The 20,842-nt window shown below is 39.4% G+C and overlaps 1 protein-coding gene across 9 annotated transcripts in view; it reads left to right on the forward strand.

The window, feature by feature from the left end:
- The window catches only part of GatA (glutamyl-tRNA(Gln) amidotransferase subunit A, mitochondrial), an 89,705-nt gene that overhangs the window by 48,363 nt on the left and 20,500 nt on the right, over positions 1 to 20,842 (forward strand). For all 9 annotated transcript variants that reach the window (XM_053781312.1, XM_053781075.1, XM_053781154.1 and 6 more), the window contains exon 6: positions 10,342 to 10,512. In XM_053781312.1, the coding sequence (XP_053637287.1) occupies positions 10,342 to 10,512 (171 nt within the window). The remainder of the gene's footprint in view (positions 1 to 10,341; positions 10,513 to 20,842) is intronic.

Here is a 20,842-nt window from a genome sequence, read left to right on the forward strand (position 1 = left end):
GGTGTGAAGCATGGGTGATGAATGTTGCATAGTAAAATCAATCAAAATAACTTCTATTTCTATAATGTTTTCCATTCTATCAAATGAGACCAAGAAAACAAAAATACAACCATAAATACTATACGAAAATACACCTCAAAGTCGGCGTTTTAATCCAAAAAACACGGAGTTTTTTTTTCCTCATGCACTATGTGCTGCAGGATTTTTTTTATACTGTGCACACTGACCACACAGACCCATTCTCTCACATGTGGGCCTACCAGCTTTCTCCTGCTTGATTTGAAGGTGCTAAAATTTTTGTGTATGTACATCAAACACATTGGCTCCAAAGACGTATATATATACGACCAAAACAGTCAAAGGGTTAGCGCTGGTAAGGGGCTCTTGCTCTTGATATAGGGAATTGGGTCTCATTTGTTTGTTGGACTATCTTATTGAAACTTGGGCATTGTATGATGAAAAGATGGTTTGTAACGTACAAAAATGAAAGAAATCGGACCATAAATAATGGAGTTCACTTCAAAGTAGCAGAAATGTTCAGTTCTTTGGCGATGTTCAAGAGTAAACAAATGATGTCACTGTCCATTCCAATATGCAGCCATGAATGGGTTAACATTATTTATACAATTCCAGTGGACCCCTGCATTTCGGCGGCCGCGACTTTCGTGAAATCTGACTCGGCAGCTTTTTGTCGAAACATAGCCTTATGGTTCGTGATTGGCCTCGTGATTCGGCGACCGTCTGGTACGCGTCCAAGTGGCATCCCAGTGTCAGGGCGCACACATAGCCAGTCTCCTGCACCATTCACATTCAGTGTGCCATTAATTATCAGTGTGTGACCATCATCGCATGCATTCATATGATATATTTCGTAATATTCCATTATTTTTTATGCCTCCAACTGCTAAATAAGTCACCATGGGCCCAAAGAAAGCTAGTGCCAGCCCTTTGGTAAAGAAAGTGAGAAGCACGATTGAATTAAAGAAAGAAAGAAATTGAAAAATATGAAAGTGGAGTGCGTGCTTCAGAGCTTGCCAGGATGTATGGCAAACACCATTCAACCATCACTTCGATCGTGGCAAAGGGAAAGGAAATCAAGGAAGCTGTTGTTGCAAAAGGGTAGCTATGCTGACAAAAAAGAGATCGCAAATCCTCGAAGAAGTGGAGAGGTTATTGTTGGTGTGGATTACCCAAAAACAGTTAGCAGGAGATAGTGTTATGCAGTCAATAATTTGTGAAAAGGCAAGGCAGTTGCATGACAATCTTGTGAAGAAAATGCCTGCAACAAGTGCTGATGTTTGTGATTGTAAGGCCAGCAAAGGCTGGTTTGAGAGATTTAAGAAGCGCAGTGGCATACACAGTGTGGTAAAGCATGGCGAGGCTGCCAGTTCTAACAAAAAAGCGGCTGAAAAATATGTTCAGGAATTCAAGGGGTACATAGAGACTGAACAATTCAAACCCAAACAAGTGTTCAGTTGTGACAAAACAGGCTTGTTTTGGAAGAAAATGCCAAAGAGGACCTACATCACGCAGGAGGAAATGGCACTGCCAGGATACAAGCCTATGAAAGACAGGCTAACTCTCATGTTTTGTAGTAATGCTAGTGGGAATTGCAAAGTAAAGCCTTTACTGGTGTATCACTCTGAAAATCCCAGTGTGGTCAAGAAAAACAGTGTCACCAATGCTAATTTGTGTGTGATGTGGAAGGCTAACAGTAAGGCATGGGTCACGAGGGACATTTTCCTTGATTGGTTCAATGAAGTGTTTGGCCCCAGTGTGAAGAAATACCTCCTGGGAAAATAAATTGGAACTCAAGTGCCTCCTGGTAATGGACAATGCTCCTGCTCATCCTCCAGACTTGGAAGAGCAAATGGTGCAGGAGTTTCGTTTCATCAAAGTGAAGTTCTTGCCCCCTAATACCACTCTCCTCCAGCCCATGGACCAACAGGTCATTTCAAATTTCAAAAAACTATACACCAAAGCAGTGTTTCAAAAGTGCTTTGAAGTGACCTCAGACACTGAATTGACTCTAAGAGAGTTCTAGAAAGATCACTTCAGTATCCTCCATTGAATAAACCATATAGGTAAGGCTTGGGAGGGAGTGACTTCCAGGACTTTGAACTCTGCTTGGAGAAAATTGTGGCCACAGTGTATACAAGTGAGGGATTTTGAAGGGTTTGGGGCTAACCCTGAGGAGCCTATGCCAGTTGTGGAAAGTATTGTGGCATTCCATGGGGTTGGATGTGAGTTTTGAGGATGTGGAAGAGTTGGTGGAGGACCACAATGAAGAGCTAACCTCTACAAAGCTGGAAGAGCTTCATCAGCAACAGCAACAGACCACAGCTCAGGAAATTGATTCAAAGGAGGAGGAAGAGAGATGGAGGAAGGTGCCTTCTTCAAAGATTAAGGAGATTTGTGCAGCGTGGACAAAGATGCAAACATTTATGGATGAACTTCACCCTGACAAAGCTGTTGCAGGCAGTGTTGGCAACATGTACAATGACAATGTTGTGTCCCATTTTAGGGATGTTTTAAAGAAATGCCAGAAACAGAGCTCTCTGGACAGATATTTTGTGCAACAGGGGTCCAGTGACTCTCAAGTTGGTCCCAGTACCATTAAAAAACAAAGAAGGGAAGTAACCCCGGAAAAGGACTTGGTACCTGAAGTCTTTATGGAGGGGGATTCCCCTTCCAAACAATAGTGTACCTTCATCCTCTCCCCACTTCCCATCTTCCATCCACCCAGAAGTCTTCAATAAAGGTAAGTGCAATGTTATTATTATTTTATATATGTATGTATGGACCCTCAAATTTAGTAGTCTCTTTTCTGTATGCAAAACTATTGTCAACAAGTCGGCCGTCTCCCACCGAGGCAGGGTGACCCAAAAAAGAAAGAAAATCCCCAAAAAGAAAATACTTTCATCATCATTCAACACTTTCACCACACTTGCACATTATCACTGTTTTTGCAGAGGTGCTCAGAATACAACAGTCTAGAAGCATACACATATAAAGATACACAACATATCCCTCCAAACTGCCAATATCCCAAACCCCTCCTTTAAAGTGCAGGCATTGTACTTCCCATTTCCAGGACTCAAGTCCGACTATATGAAAATAACCGGTTTCCCTGAATCCCTTCACTAAATATTACCCTGCTCACACTCCAACAGATCGTCAGGTCCCAAGTACCATTCGTCTCCATTCACTCCTATCTAACACGCTCACGCACGCTTGCTGGAAGTCCAAGCCCCTTACCCACAAAACCTCCTTTACCCCCTCTCTCCAACCCTTTCGAGGACGACCCCTACCCCGCCTTCCTTCCCCTATAGATTTATATGCTTTCCATGTCATTCTACTTTGATCCATTCTCTCTAAATGACCAAACCACCTCAACAACCCCTCTTCTGCCCTCTGACTAATACTTTTATTAACTCCACACCTTCTCCTAATTTCCACACTCCGAATTTTCTGCATAATATTTACACCACACATTGCCCTTAAACAGGACATCTCCACTGCCTCCAACCGTCTCCTCGCTGCTGCATTTACCACCCAAGCTTCACACCCATATAAGAGTGTTGGTACTACTATACTTTCATACATTCCCTTCTTTGCCTCCATAGATAACGTTTTTTGACTCCACATATACCTCAACGCACCACTCACCTTTTTTCCCTCATCAATTCTATGATTAACCTCATCCTTCATAAATCCATCCGCCGACACGTCAACTCCCAAGTATCTGAAAACATTCACTTCTTCCATACCCCTCCTCCCCAATTTGATATCCAATTTTTCTTTATCTAAATCATTTGACACCCTCATCACCTTACTCTTTTCTATGTTCACTTTCAACTTTCTACCTTTACACACATTCCCAAACTCATCCACTAACCTTTGCAATTTTTCTTTAGAATCTCCCATAAGCACAGTATCATCAGTAAAAAGTAACTGTGTCAATTCCCATTTTGAATTTGATTCCCCATAATTTAATCCCACCCCTCTCCCAAACACCCTAGCATTTACTTCCTTAACAACCCCATCTATAAATATATTAAACAACCATGGTGACATCACACATCCCTGTATTTTTTGTTAATATTTTTGGGTGTCTGGAATGGTTCAATTGGATTTACATTATGTATTTCTCATGGGAAATATTAAAAAAAATTACATTTTATAGAGAATAACAATAGTTTTGCATACAGAAAAGGGACTACTAAATTCGAGGGTCCACTGTACAGTGGACCCCCGCATAACGATCACCTCCCAATGCGACCAATTATGTAAGTGTATTTATGTAAGTGCGTTTGTACGTGTATGTTTGGGGGTCTGATATGGACTAATCTACTTCTCAATATTCCTTATGGGAACAAATTCGGTCAGTATTGGCACCTGAACATACTTCTGGAATGAAAAAATATCGTTAACCGGGGGTCCACTGTACTTGATTTCTCATTGTTTTCTGTACGTAAATCTTTATTTAATTAGATTTTTTTTTTTAATATTTTTGGGTGTCTGGAATGGATTAATTGGATTTCCATTATTTTTTATGGGTTAGTTAGTTTAGTTAGTTTAATATGTTTATTATGCATCCCATACCCATCCTGTGGGTGGTAGTCAAAAGATTACAGAGGTACATAATTGGTCCAGGGACTGGACTCCAAAGTTTTGATAGCTGAGCAAGTTACAAAGGTAATGAACTAGATCTGGTCATAATCATGACCAAGTTACAAAGGTAATGAGCTCCAGGTTGAGCTGGTCACACTCATGAATAATTGCAAAGGTAATGAATCATAAACACATTAATCATGAGAATTTACAAAGGTAATGAGCTCCAGGTAGAGCTGGTCACAATCATGACAAGTTTCAAAGGTAATGAATGATAAACACGTTATGACATGATTACAATCATAGACTTTCTGGAGCGGATTAATCACGAAACTCGGGGGTCCACTGTATTACAATAATGCAGTAGTCTGTATAACAGTAAATCTATTTTTTGTGTGAATAAAAATTACAAATTATTTAACCCCTGAACTGTCGCAGGCCTCTTTCTGAAACTGTCATTCTTTGTCGATAAATTTTTGGAAAAAAAAAATTATTTTTTCTTATGAAATCATAGAGAATCTTTTTCCCGATGGTAATGACACCAAAAGTACGAAATTTGGTCGAACACTCATGGAATTACGCTCCTTCGAAGTTAGCAGTCTCGGCGACATAGTATATGCATCGGCGATTTCGCCGACTTTGAGCCCTGTTTTTGCCCAATTCTGTTGTTGCAGTTGACCAAACTCATAGCTATTTCTTTAGAACTCCATTTTTTCTATCTGTTGAGTACAAGAAACCACCCATTTACCGATTTGAACTACCCAATAAAGTGGTCAGAAATTGGCAATTTGGCCAATTTCACGCAAATTAAAAAAGATGCCAATTTCAAAATGAGGTCTAGAATATACAATGTAGACATTCTTGGCACTAAAATAACATATCCTCTGTTCATTAGTCATGTCTCTAGGCCCCTCTTATATTACTATTGCTTTCTATTTTGATTTTTTATTCATACAAAAAAATAAAAAAATTACTGTTGTACAGATTACTGCATTATTGTAAAAATGGTATAAATAATATCAGTGCACTAGTGAAAGAATTACTCCTGAACATTGGTAAAAATCGAGCATTTCCGCTACTTTGAGCTCAATTTCAAGGTCGTTTTCATAGTGAAAGTAATCAAAATCATCTCTATTTCTGTAATATGTTTTCCATTTTATCACCTGAGACCATGAAAACGAGAATACAACAATAGATACTATATAAAAATACACCTCAAAGTCATCGTTTTAATCCAAAAAAATGGTCAGTTTTTTTTTTTCTCATTACGCACTGCGTGCTTCAGGATTTTTTTTGTGGTGCACGCTGACCACACGGACCCATTCTCTCACATGTGGGCCTACCAGCTTTCTCCCTTTTGATTTGAAGCCGCTAGAATTTACGCGTATAAATACGTCAGAAACATTGGTGCGTAAGACGTATATATACCACCGAAACACTCAAAGAGTTAAATTGTAATAATAATAATAATAATAATAGTAATTCTTATAATAATTGTATAATAATATAATAATAATATAATATGTATAATAATAATACGTGTGTAATAATAATGTACTATATAATAATTATTATAATAATAGATGGCTTCAAAAGGCCGTCACTAGATGGCAGTGATTACCACAACAATGCGGGAGTGGTTGTGGCCACCTCCACCTATCACATAATGACATACTTTATTTATTCTAGAGTGTATGTCAGGTTTCTATGTTATTTATATTGTTTATTATGTCATATTAGATGAATTGTGATTGATAAATAAGTCATAGAGTTGATATTAGTGAAATTATTCAAGAAGTATTTTGTCCTGTCTCCAGACAAACTCTCGTCTGCCACCGATGCTGCCAATACCACTACATGAATGACATATTTTATTCATTCTGGAGTATATATCAGGTTTCTATGTTATTTATATTGTTTATTATGTCATATTATATGAATTATGATAGATAAATAAGCCGTAGAGTTGATATTAGGGAAATAATTGAAGTGTTTTGTCATGTTGAAGAATTGAGACACTTATGCAACACATGGGAATCTTTACTGAAGAAACCTTTCGCCACACAGTGGCTTCATCAGTCCAATACAAAGTAGAAATGGGTAAGGAGAGGAGGAGATTGAGGTAATCAGTTGCTCAGCCTGGAATCAATGTGTTTGGTCCATCACTCTTGTATCAAGTACAGCATAGGGCCAGTGAGGTGGCTTATATACTGCAGACAGGAGAGTTGAAGCAGGAGGAGGCAGGCTCTCAGTGGGACCTTCCACTGGTGTAAGTAGGTTATCGTCCAAAGATTGGACAAGGGTTGAAGCCTTTTGTACCAAGATCCCATGATGTTGCAGTGTCTGACAGATGTGATGAATGGTTTTGACAACTGACAAGTTGTCGGTTTTCCAAACCATTTATCACATATTTTGTCATGCCTGGAATTCCACGGGAATGGATTAATTCCATTTCAGTTAATTTAAACAAGGAAAATTGACTCTGCAAACGAGCAAATCCAAATGTGAGCAAGGTCACGGAATGGATTAAACTCTTAAGTAGAGGTTCCACTGTATACATGTACAGTAGGACCCTACTTATATGGCAGGTTAGGTTCCACGCTACTGCCTTGAAGCAGAAATTGCCAGATTATAAGTTTACACTAACATATATTAGTCCCTTGACCTTCGCAACCCCAAATCCTGAGGTGTTTTCTGGTGTCACAAAAATTAAAAACAAAAAAAATATTTTTTCTTATGAAATGATAGAGAATCTTTTCCCAATGGTAATGACACCAAAAGTATGAAATTTGATGGGGAACTTACGGAATTACGCTCTCGCAAAGTTAGCGACCTCAGCGTTATTAACGAATCGACGATTTCCCCCACTTTGAGCCCTATTTTTGGCTAATTCCATTGTTCCAGTCGACCATACTCATAACTATTTCTTTAGAACTCCATTTGTTCTATTGAGTGAGTACAAGACACCGCCCATTTACTAACTTCAACTACCCAATAAAGTGGTCAGAAATTGGCATTTTGGCCAATTGAACCCGCGGTCATAGTCTCAAAACTCTATGACCGCAGGTTCAATCCCGGCCGGGGTATGGTTTGTTTGCAATCGTGTCATTACGATTTCATGAGTCGTGTGTTTACATATTATAATATGATTGGAGCAAAGAAAGCCACTATCATGCTGAAGCATTTCGGGCAGACTTAACCTAATACTTATAGACTGCTTTAGTCTAGGCAGGTGAAAAGTAGTGGTTACCAATGTTTTGCTGATGGTGGCACCAACCGCTGGCAGCCTTTTGAAGTTTCTCCTTACTGTTATTATTATTACTATTGTATTATTATAATTGGTATTATTATTATTAGTAGTAGTAGTAGTAGTACATACGTGGTGAGGGGCTCTTGATCTGGGGAATTGGATCTGTGTTCTGTGTTTGAGTTCCCTAAATTAAGCATGAATACCTTCCATCCCCTCCCCTCCCCACAAGTGCTTCCCCATTATAATAGTAATAATAATAATGTGCTATAATAATAATTATATTAATAGATGGTTTCAAGGGGCCGTCATTAGATGGCAGTGAATACCACAACAGTGCAGGAGTGGTTATGGCCACCTCCACTTATCACATAATGACATATTTTATTCATTCTAGAGGAATTCTGCTGGAACAATTAATGTCTTTTTAATTAATTTAAATGAGGAAAATTGACTCAGCATACGAACAAATCAGGATACAAACAAAGTCATGGAATGGATTAAGTTCGTAAGCCGAGGTTCCACTGTATTTAGGCATGTATGTGTCAGCAGATGGGTCTATGAAAGATGAGGTGAATCATAGAACTGACTAGGGGAAAAAGGTGAGTGGTGCACTGAGGAGTCTTTGTTGACAAAGAACTTTGTCCATGGAAGCAAAGAGGGAAATGTATGAGAGTATAGTCATACCAACACTTAAATGGGTGCAAAGCATGGGTGGTGAATGTTGCAACAAAGGAAAGGCTGGAGGCAGTGGAGATGTCATGTCTGAGGGCAATGTGTGGTGTGAGTATAATGCAGAGAATTCGTAATTTGGAAATTAGGAGGAGGTGCGAGATTATCAAAACTACTATCCAGAGGGCTAGAGGGGGGGTTGTTGAGGTGGTTCAGACATGTAGAGAGGATGGAACAAAATACAGTGGACCCCCGCATAACGATTACCTCCGAATGCGACCAATTATGTAAGTGTATTTAAGTAAGTGCGTTTGTATGTGTATGTTTGGGGGTCTGAAATGGACTAATCTACTTCACAATATTTCTTATGGGAACAAATTCGGTCAGTACTGGCACCTGAACATACTTCTGGAGTGAAAAAATATCGTTAACCGGGGGTCCACTGTAGAATGACTTTGAGAGTGTATAAATCTGTAGTGGAGGGAAGGCAGAGTAGAGGTTGGCCTAGGAAAGGTTGGAGGGAGGAGGTAAAAGAGGTTTTGTGTGCGAGGGACTTGGACTTCCAGCAAGCATGCGTGAGCATGGAGACGAATGGTTTTTAGGACTTGACGTGTTGTTGGAGTGTGAGCAGGGTAATATTTATGATGGGATTCAGGGAAACCGGCAGGCCAGACTTGAGTCCTGAAGATGGGGAGTACAGTGCCTGCACTCTGAAGGAGGGGTATTAATGTTGCAGGTTTTATAACTGTAGTGTAAACGCGCCTCTGGCAAGACAGTGATGGAGTGAATGATGGTGAAAGTTTTTCTTTTTCAGGCCACCTTGCCTTGGTGGGAAATGGCCAATGTGTTAATAAAAAAGAAAATATATTTTTATATGGTCATTTGGTATAAGTGGTTTACCTGGAGAGGGTTTTGGGGGTCAATGCCCTTGCAGCCCAGTCTGAGACCTGGCCTCATGGTGGATCAGGCTCTGATCAACCAGGCTGTTACTGCTGGCCACACAACCTGACGTACGAACCTCAGCCCGGTTGGTCAGGTACTGACTTTAGGTGCCTGTCCAGTGCCTTCTTGAAGACAGCCAGGGGTCTATTGGTAATCCCCCATATGTATGCTGGGATGCAATTGAACAGTCTTGGGCCCTGGACACTTACTGTATTGTCTCTCAGTGTACTCGTGGCACCCTTGCTTTTTCATCGGGGGAATGTTGCATCTCCTGCCGAGTCTTTTGCTTTCATATGGAGTGATTTTCGTGTGCAGGTTTGGTACCAATCCCTCCAAGACCTTCCAAGTGTATATTATCAGGTATCTCTCTCGGCTGCGTTCGAGGGAATACAGATCAAGGACCTTCAACCGTTCCCAGTAGTTCAGGTGCCTTATCGCACTTGTGTGTGGCTTGAAAGTTCTTTGTACACTCTCCAGGTCTGCAATGTCGCCAGCCTTGAAGGGGGCCATTAGTGTACAGCAGTATTCCAGTCTAGAGAGCACAAGTTTATATACAGTTTTTTTTTTTACTAACACCTGGCTGGTTGACTTTTGTTTTTTATGTGAACTGACACGTGGAAGTGATAATAAAAATTCTGCTAAGGAGAATATATCTATGACATACCTGTGACTGTTATCAAAGATTCTACCCTCACAGCCTTGCCTGGGGCCAGGTGTCCATGTTGGCTACCTGGTCAATTCTGCTGTTGCTGCTTGTGGCTCACAGGTTCATATAGCTATTTCAACCCAATTGATCAGGTACTTTTGATGAACTTCCATCTTTGCTCCAGTTAAGAGAATAATTATTGTATTTAATTTTTTTCCAGGATTCAACTAGTGTATCAAGTGATCTGCAGAATCTGAAGCTTCCAGAAAATCCTAGTTTAGATGGCTTAATTATTGGTATACCAAGAGAGTACCATTGGCCAGGCATGAGTAAGGAGATAGTTGATGAGTGGACAAAAGTGGCAGATTTGATGGAGGACAGTGGAGCCCAGGTATGATGTAGCATTATTGTAATGCATTTGTTTTAATTTCTTATTAGGACCTGTATTGATGACTGGATATTATTAATTTGAGCAATGCTTTGTTCTCTTGACATAAAACAATCAAGGAAAGCTTAAATTGGGCAAGATTCAAATAATTTTTTTCAACTCATCGACTGTCTCCCACCAAGGCAGGGTGACCCAGAAAAATAAGAAACACTTTCACCATCAATCAACAGTTTCACCATCATTCACACATAATTACTGTCTTTGCAGAGGTGCTCAGATACAATAGTTTAGATGTCACTTCAAACAGTCAGTATCCCAAAACCCCTCCTTCAACCCTTTGACTGTCGCGACCCCAAATCTTAAAGTGTGTCTCAGTGTCACAAAATAAAAAAGAAAAATTATTTTTCTTAAGAAATGATAATCTTTTCTCTCGAACAACGGCAAAAATCAAACATTTCTGCTATTTTGAGCTCAATTTCATGGTCCTTTTCATTGTGGAACCAATCAAAATCATCTCTATTTCTGTACAATGTCTTCCATTCTATCACATGAGACCAAGAAAGCAAGAATACAACCATAAATACTATATGAAAATATACTTCAAAGTCAGCGTTTTAATCCAAAAACACAGGCAGAGTTTTTTTTTTTCTCATTATGCACTGCCTGCTGCAGGATTTTTTTTATACTGCACGTACTGATGACACAGACCCATTCTCTCACATGTGGGCCTACCAGCTTTCTCCCGCTTAATTTGAAGCCGCTAGAATTTTGGTGTACTAATGTACATCAAAAACACTGGCTCATAAGACATATTTATATGACCAAGACAGTCAAAAGGTTAAAGTGCAGGCATTGTACTTCCTACCTCCAGGACTCAAGTCTGGCTAACTGATTTTCTTAAATCCTTTCACAAAATATTACCCTGCTTACACTCAAACAGCTTGTCAGGCCCCATAAACCATTCATCTCTATTCGCTCCTCTTTAATATGCTCACTCATGCTTGCTGTATGTTCAAGCCCCTTGCAAACAAAATCTCTTTTACCCACTCCCTCCATCCTTTCCTAGGATTCCTCCTCTCCCTCCTCCCTTCCACTACAGATTTATACACCCTGAAAGTCATCCAAACCACCTCAACAACCCCTCCTCAGCTCTCAGAATAATACTTTTAGAAACTCCACACCTCCTAATTTTCACACTACGAATTCTCTTCATAATATTTATACCACACATTTCCCTTAGACATGATGTCTCCACTGCCTCCAGCCTCCTCCTTGCTGTAGCATTTACAACCCATGCTTCACACCCATATAAGAGTATTGGTACTACTATACTCTCATACATTCCCTTCTTTGCCTGTATGGATAATGTTTTTTTTTTGTCTCCATGGATACCTCACTGCACCACCCACCTTTTTTCCTTCAGACCCTATGGTTTATCTCATTCTTCATAAGCCCTTCCATTGACAAGTCTACTCCCAAATACAGTGGACCCTCCCTTTTCGTCAGTCTCCGTTATTGCTGATTTCCATTTTCACCAAGTTTTTTCATCAAAATATTGGCTCTGTTTTTGTCGATTTCCTCCATTTTCATCGATGGTACAGAACCTGTCCAGTGTCCAGCACACACACAAAGCTGCCTCCCACACGCATTCTCAGGCAGTGTCGTGTTGTTTCTCGGTGAGTGAACATATCCTGAGATGTCATACAAAACATTTCGTAATAATCCATTGTTTTTGGCACCTGTTTATTGTGTGTAACTGCTAAATAAGCCACCATGGCCCCAAAGAAAGCTAGTGCCACTCCTTTGGTAAAGAAAGTGAGGAACACCGTAGAAATGAAGAAAGAAATTAAAAAATACGGTAGTGGCATACGTATTGCCATCCTCAGCAGGATGTGCAGGAAGGCACCATCAGCCATCAGTTCCAGTGTGAAGAAGAGAAAAGAAATCATGGAAGCCGATGTTGCGAAAGGGGTGAATGTGATAATGAAACAGAGATCCCAAACAATTGAAGATGTGGAGAAATTATTGATGTGGATCAGAGAGAGATAGTGTTCTGCAGTCGATAATTTGTGAAAAGGCAAGGCAGTTGCATGACGATCTCATAAAGAGACTGCATGGAGCGAGTGTTGATGTTGATGAATTTAAGGCCAGCAGAGGCTGGTTCGACAACTTAAAGAAGCGATCTGGCATACACAGTGTGCTAAGGTATGGCGAGGAATTCAAAGACTGTGTACAGGCTGAAAAATTCCAACTCCAACAAGTGTTCAGTTGTGATGAAACAGGCCTATTTTGGAAGAAAATGCCAAAGAGGACCTACTTCATGCAGGACGAAAAGGCACTCCCAGGACACAAGCTTATGAAAGACAGGCTAGCTCTCTTGTTGTGTGGCAATGTTAGTGGGGATTTCAAAGTGAAGCCTTTACTGGGGTATCACTCTGAAAATTCCAGAGTGTTCAAGAAAAACAATGTCGTCAAGAGTAAATAGTGTGTGATGTGGAAGGCTAACTGTAGGGAATGGGTCATGAGGGAAATTTTCCTGGAATGGTTCAACGAAGTGTTTGGCCCGAGTGTGAAGAATACCTGCTGGAAAATAAATTGCCACTCCAGTGCTTCCTGTTAATGGACAAGGCTCCTGCTCATCCTCCAGACTTGGAAGACCAGTTGTCTAAGGAATTCAGTTTTGTAACAGTGAGGTTCTTGCCTCCTAACACCACTCTTCTCATCCAGTCCATGGACCAGCAGATCATTGCAAAGTTCAAAAAACTGTACACCAGAGCAATGTTTCAAAGGTGCTTTGACATAACCTCGGACTCTGCGTTGACCATAAGAGAGTTTTGGAGAAATCACTTCAGTATCTTCCATTGCATAAGCCTTATAGATAAGGCTTGGCAGGGAGTGACTTCCAGGACGATGAACTCTGCTTGGAGAAAATTGTGGTCAGATTGTGTCCAAAAGAAGGATTTTGAAGGGTTTGAGGGTGACCCTGTCAACCCTACACCTGTTGTGCAATCAGTTGCGGCATTGGGGAATTCTATGGAGTAGGATGTGAGTGGCCAGAATGTGGAAGAGCTGGTGGAGGACCACAATCAAGAGCTAACCACTGATTAGCTGCAAGAGCATTATCTGCAGCAGCAATAGACCACAGCTCAGGATATTGCTTCAGAGGAGGAGGAAGAGAGATGGAAGAAGGTGCCTTCTTCAGAGATTAAGGAGATTTCTGCAATGTGAAGTAGGGTGCATTCATTTGTGGAGGAACATCACCCTGAGAAAGCTGTTGCAGTCCATACCGGCGATTTTTACAGTGACAATGCCATGTCTCATTTTAGGGAAATTTTAAGGAGACGCCAGAAACAGACCTATCTGGACAGTGACTCTCAAGCTGGTCCTAGTGGCATTAAAGATCAAAGATGGGAAGTGACCCCAGATAAGGACTTGGTACCTAGAGTCTTTATGGAGGGGAATTCCCCTTCCAAAGAATAACCACTCTTCCCTCTTCCCTCTCCCCTCTTCCCTGTCTTCCATCCACCAACAAGTCTTCAATAAAGGTAAGTGTCATGTTGAATGTTCATTCTTTTGTGCATGTAATCTATCTTTAAGGTAAGAAAAAACTTTTTGTTAATACTTCTGGGTGTTTGGAATGGATTAATTGGATTTACATTATTTCTTATGGGAAAATGGTTTGTTTTTGCCAATTTCCGTTTTCGCCAGTCTCTCCGGAATGGATTAAACACGAAAACCAAGAGTCCATTGTATATGAACACGTTCATTTCTTCCATACGCCCTCCCTCCAATGTGAAATCCAATTTTTCTTTTCTATATAAACTCGGTTTATAAACTGAAAGATGCATGAGTACAGTGGACCCCCGCATAACGATCACCTCCGAATGCGACCAATTATGTAAGTGTATTTATGTAAGTGCGTTTGTACGTGTATGTTTGGGGGTCTGAAATGGACTAATCTACTTCACAATATTCCTTATGGGAACAAATTCGGTCACTACTGGCACCTGAACATACTTCTGGAGTGAAAAAATATCGTTAACCGGGGGTCCACTGTATTATGAAAAAAATATGAAGTCCCCATAAATTCATCTTGTGCTACAGTAAGAATTCAAGATGGTGTCTGGTAAAACCACTGGCTTGCAAATCATCTATAAAACACAGATACCCAGGTATTGCATATGTATTTATTTAGTTACAGCAAATAAATTAAGTTTAATAAGATGATTTACACATAGTAATATGACAGGTGATCAAAGCGTTATACACATGAGTAAATGAGGGCTTACAAGTATTAGTATGACAGATGATCAGAGTTTAACACAAACGCAAACGATGGTTTTACAAGTGGCAGTATGAGAGATGAATTGGGCTTCACACAAAATAGTAAATGTTTGGCAGTTTGATGTTTGCTACAATTATTGTGAAAAATTAAATCTGACACAATAATTGTTACATACTAATGATAACATGTTTGCAACTTTAAGCAAATCAGTCATAACTTCTGAAAAGTGTGAAGTAACCATACTTCAGTCTAAGAAATGTTCCCAAAGGAAATGTTACCAAAGGAACATTACTGTAAAACACATTAACCCTTTGACTGTTGCAACCCTAATTCTGAAACTGTCTCCCTGTGTCACATAAAATTCAAAAAAAAAAAAAAAAAATTTCATACCAAAATGTTAAGATTAATTTGCTGATTGTTTAAAGTCCCCCAATTTTTTTTTTGCGCTCAGTCCTTACCAAGATATAGAGACATAAAGTTGGCACAAAATGAGCCATGTATGGCAGCAGTGGTGAATGCCGCTCACCCTGTAAAATTATTTTTACTTCCATTCGATGGTTTCTTGTATTTTCCAATATTTTATTTTTTCAAGTAACTTATGTGGCCTGTAAGACCAAAGTAAGGTGCAGTGTACATATATACACTCGTATGCAACACAATAGCCACACAAACATTATTATTTTATTTATTTATTTATTTATTTATTATTTTTTTATTTAATAATTTGCACATACAGAGGTACAAAAAAATACAGGTAAGAGCAGTATGCCAAAGCCACTTGTATGCATAGCATTACAGGCAGGCTTAACCATTTGAGGGTTTCGGCTGTACTAGTACGGCTTATGACCCAGGGTTTTTGACAAACTAGTACGCCTAAATTCTAGCGCCCTCAAAACTAGTGGGAGAAAGCTGGTAGGCCTGCATATGAAAGAATGGGCCTATGTGGTCAGTGTGCACAGTATAAAAAAATCCTGCAGCACACAGTGCATAATGAGAAAAAAAAACTTTGACCATGTTTTTGGAATAAAACAGCGACTTTGCACTGTATTTTTGTATGGTATTTATTGTTGTATTCTAGTTTTCTTGGTCTGATTTTATAGAATGGAAGACATATTACAGAAATTGAGATGATTTTGACTGGTTTTACAATAAAAAGTACCTTGAAATTGAGCTCTAAGTAGCAGAAATGTTCGATTTTCACCAAAGTTCAAAAGTAAACAAATCATGCCAAGCGTCCAATACACGTCAACTGATGAGTCTAATATTCTTTCACAAGTGCACTGATATTATTTATACCATTTTTACACTAATGCAGTAGTCTGCATAACAGTAAATCTTCTATTTTTTTGTAAGAATAAAAATTGAAAGTGGAAAGCCAAAGAAATATAAGAGGGGCCTGGGAATGTGACTAACGAACAGAGAACTTGTTATTTTAGTGCCAGGAATGTCTTTCTTGTTTATTCTGGGCCCTATTCGGAAATTGGCATCTTTTGAAATTTGTGTGAAATTGGCAAAATTGCTAAATTCTGACCACTTTATTGGATAGTTGAAATCGGTAAATGGGTGGTTTCTTGTACTCATTCGATACAAAAAATAGAGTTCTAGCAAAATAGTTATCACTTTTGTCGACTAGTACGTTGGAATTGGGCAAAAATAGAGCTCAAAGTGGGCAAAATCGCTGATGCGTAAACATCGTCGAGACCGCTAACTTCGCGAGAGCATAATTCCGTAAGTTTTCCATCAAATTTCATACTTTTGGTGTCATTATGATCGGGAAAAGATTCTCTATCTTTTCACAAGAAAAATAATTTTTTTTTTTTTTTGAAATTTGGCCGACCCTGAGAACAAGCCTCGGAGAGGGCCTGTCGACCCTCAAAGGGTTAAAATTAACTTAAGATTATCTAAGCAATTATGTAATCAATGATAAAACATTATTGTAGACAGATAGCAATAAAGCACAAATGAGTATTACAAAGACAGGTAATATGGTTGCATGCATTGCTGTACATTCAGTAGAATGGAGTACACCTACCATCCGACTTACGACCGAGTTCGGTTCCGAGAAACCGGTCGTAAGTCGAAATGGTCGTAAGTCAAACTTTACTACTGAATATCAACAAAACATTTTTGTAATGACTTTATTTTATTGTTTTATTTTGGTATTTCACGTTTTACTTTACTTTTTATGCTGTTAGTACTCTATTTTATACTGTAAGGTTTAGGATAAACACTTTGTGCAACACAAATAGTTGTTTATTTCCCAGAAATTTGGCATAAAAAACACGGTCGTAAGTCGAGTGGTCGTAAGTCGAGCAGGTTGTAAGTCGGATGGTAGGTGTATTCTGTTAGGTAGTGTATTTAAAAAAAATAACAAAGTTAGATTGGGTCTTAGGTTTAACATTTATGTGATATAATTATGAGAAACATTTAAGATATACAATTTATAAGGTTCAGTTATTCAGTGTTTATTTGGTTTTGGGTGAGTAAGTGATCTTTTAGAAGAGACTTGAATTTATAAACAGGTAGTGTTTCTTTTATATTTACAGGTAATGAATTCCAGATTTTAGGGCCTTTTATGTGCATTGAGTTTTTGCATAGCGTGAGATGGACACGAGGAACATCAAAGAGTGATCTGTGCCTTGTGTTATGGTCATGTGTTCTGTTGAGGTTGGCAAGGAGATGTTTGAGGGGAGGGTTAATATCAGAGTTAAGTGTTCTATGTATGTAATAGGTGCAGTAATAAGTATGGATGTTTTGTATGGTGAGTAGGTTTAGTGTTTTGAATATTGGTGGAGTGTGCTGCCTGTAGTGGGAATTTGTTATCATTCTGACTGCAGCCTTTTGTTGGGTAATTAGTGGTCTGAGATGGTTAATTGTTGTTGAGCCCCATGCACAGATTCCATAGGTGAGATAGGGGTAAATGAGGGAGTGATATAGGGCCAGGAGGGCTGACTGTGGAACATAGTACCGTATCTTCGATAGTATGACCTATTCCATAGGTGAGATAGGGGTAAATGAGGGAGTGATATAGGGCCAGGAGGGCTGACTGTGGAACATAGTACCGTATCTTCGATAGTATGCCTACGGTCTTGGAAATTTTCTTAGAAATTTGTTGTATATGTGTATGAAATTTGAGTCCGCTGACACGTCCACTCCCAAATATCTGAATACGTTCACCTCCTCCATACTCTCTCCCTCCAATCTGATATTCAATCTTTCATCACCTAATCTTTTTGTTATCCTCATAACCTTACTCTTTCCTGTATTCACCTTTAATTTTCTTCTTTTGCACACCCTACCAAATTCATCCACCAATCTCTGCAACTTCTCTTCAGAATCTCCCAAGAGCACAGTGTCATCAGCAAAGAGCAGCTGTGACAACTCCCACTTTGTGTGTGATTCTTTATCTTTTAACTCCACGCCTCTTGCCAAGACCCTCGCATTTACTTCTCTTACAACCCCATCTATAAATATATTAAACAACCACGGTGACATCACACATTTGTGATGTCACCGTGGTTGATTGCCCCATTTGTGTACACATATTGGCTTCTGTTGCTGAGGTATGACTTGAGGTAGTTGAGGGAGTGCCCTCTTATACCATAGTGTGACAATTTTATGTGGACCTAGTCATGGTCTATTATAAGAGGCCATGCGCTTGCATATTTCAAATCTTACCTTACTAATAGGTATCAGTATGTCACCATTAAAGACACAGCATCAACAACACAGCCACTTGATACTGGAGTTCCGCAGGGAAGTGTCCTTGGTCCCCTGCTCTTCCTCATATACATCAATGATCTTCCAAACGTATCTCAACACCTGAACCCCATTCTCTTTGCTGACGACATGACTTATGTCATCTCTCACCCTAATCTTGCCACCCTCAACACCATTGTTAATGAGGAGCTGATCAAAATATCGACTTGGATGACAGCCAATAAACTTACGCTTAACACTGACAAAACCTACTACATTATGTTTGGTAGCAGAGCAGGAGATGCGCAAATTAATATTAAGATGGACAACACTTCAATTGCCAGGCATAATGAGGGCAAATTCCTAGGCCTATACCTCGACAACAACCTGAACTTCAGCACCCATATCCAACACATAACCAAAAAAGTATCCAAAACGGTTGGGATCCTCTCCAAGATACGATACTACGTGCCGCAAACTGCCCTTCTCTCATTATACCATTCACTTATATATCCATACCTCACCTATGCTATCTGTGCTTGGGGTTCAACTGCAGCAACACACCTAAAACCAATAATAACCCAACAAAAAGCCACAGTAAGAATAATCACTAAATCCCATCCCTGGCAACACCCCCCCCCCCCACTCTTCATAGATCTAAACTTACTCCCTGTTCAGTACATCCACACTTACTACTGTGCAATCTACATCTACAGGACCTTAAATTCCAATATTAACCTTGACCTAAAACGCTTTCTTGATAGTTGCGACAGAACCCACAGGCACAACACCAGACACAAACATCTCTATGACATTCCCCGTGTCCGACTAAACCTTTACAAAAATTCAATGTATGTCAAAGGCCCTAAAATCTGGAACACCCTACCTGAAAATTCTAAAACTGCAGACACATTCATCACCTTCAAAACTACCATCAGAAAACATCTTATCTCTCTGATACTCCCTGTCAACTAATTACACGAATACCACCTGGTGGTTAACACTTACACTCACTCACCCATTTGACCATAAACAAATATCAATCTCAATCTCAAAATAATGAATCTTAACTAGTCATAAGTTGGCCTGTGATACTCCAATATTGAAACTATGTATAGTGCCAAAACAAAAGCATTCACATTGCTAAACTCACAAACTAGTATTTAGTCACTTAGCCATAATACCAACTTACCTCATAATTTTGAAATATTTTAAACTTTAGATTTAATTTAAGTCTGCCCGAAATGCCTAGCCATGCTAGGTGTTCTAGTGGTACACTCTGTAATTATTATTTTACTACATGTAAACCACACAATAACCAAATTCTGTAAACTCAGCAGTGTAATCCTTATAGAGAATAAACTTTGAATTGAATTGAATGTTAGGCCTGAATCCAATTGGCAGGGGATGAGTATGTTTTGGGAGATGAGGTAGGAGTAGATTCGTTTATGAATTAATTTTTCGAAGATTTTTGAGAGAGGGTGTAAGTTGGATATTGGCCTATAGTTATTCAACTCTGTTTGGTCTCCTCCTTTATGGATTGGGGTGACCCTTGCTATTTTGAGAACTGTAGGGAAGGTAGAGGATTCAATGGATTTGTTAAAGAGTGTTGCAATGATTGGTGATAGCACTTGTGACACTTTTTTGTTTATAAAGAGTGGTGAGGTATTTAAATCTCCTGTCTTGTTTTTTAGTGTGGTTAATAAGGGAGACTTTGTATGAGTTAGTCGGAGCTAGGAACAGTGTGTTCGGGTAGTTGCCAGTGAGGTAGTCATTTGGTGGGGTATCTGAGCTTGGGATTTTATTGGCAAGTTTTTCCCTATTGTGGAGAAGAAATCATTGAGTCTGTTTGCTGTTTCCATTGGTGGGAGTTGGGGTTCATCTGATTTTGCTAATTTAGTTTTGCTATTTCATGATATCTTTTTTGTTCCTAGAACTTCTGATAGGGTTTTCTAGGTCTTTTTTATATCACCTTGTAAGTTGGATAATCTGTTCTCATAACACAATTTTTTTGCCCTTCTTATCAGGCTGGTTAGGATTGACGAGTAACATTTTGTTTGGTCTCTGGTTATGTGACCCATTCTGTACTGTTTTTCATATAGGTGTTTTGTATTTATGGATTTGAGAATGCTGGGTGTTAGCCAGGGACTGTTCAGTCTATTAGCTGTCATCTGTTTAGTTTTTTTAGGGCACTGCTTGTTTTAGAGGTATTGGGTCTTTTTTAGAAAATTATTATTACATTCATCAATATCTGTATAGATTTCTAGCTCAGTGTGCCAGTCAATGTTTGTTACTGCTGTTGTGAAGTTATTAATGGCTGCCTCATTGTGAAGTCTGAAGGTGACTTTA

This window comes from Cherax quadricarinatus, chromosome 2 (genome assembly GCF_038502225.1).
Source record: "Cherax quadricarinatus isolate ZL_2023a chromosome 2, ASM3850222v1, whole genome shotgun sequence".
Classification (NCBI taxonomy): Eukaryota; Metazoa; Arthropoda; class Malacostraca; order Decapoda; family Parastacidae; genus Cherax; species Cherax quadricarinatus.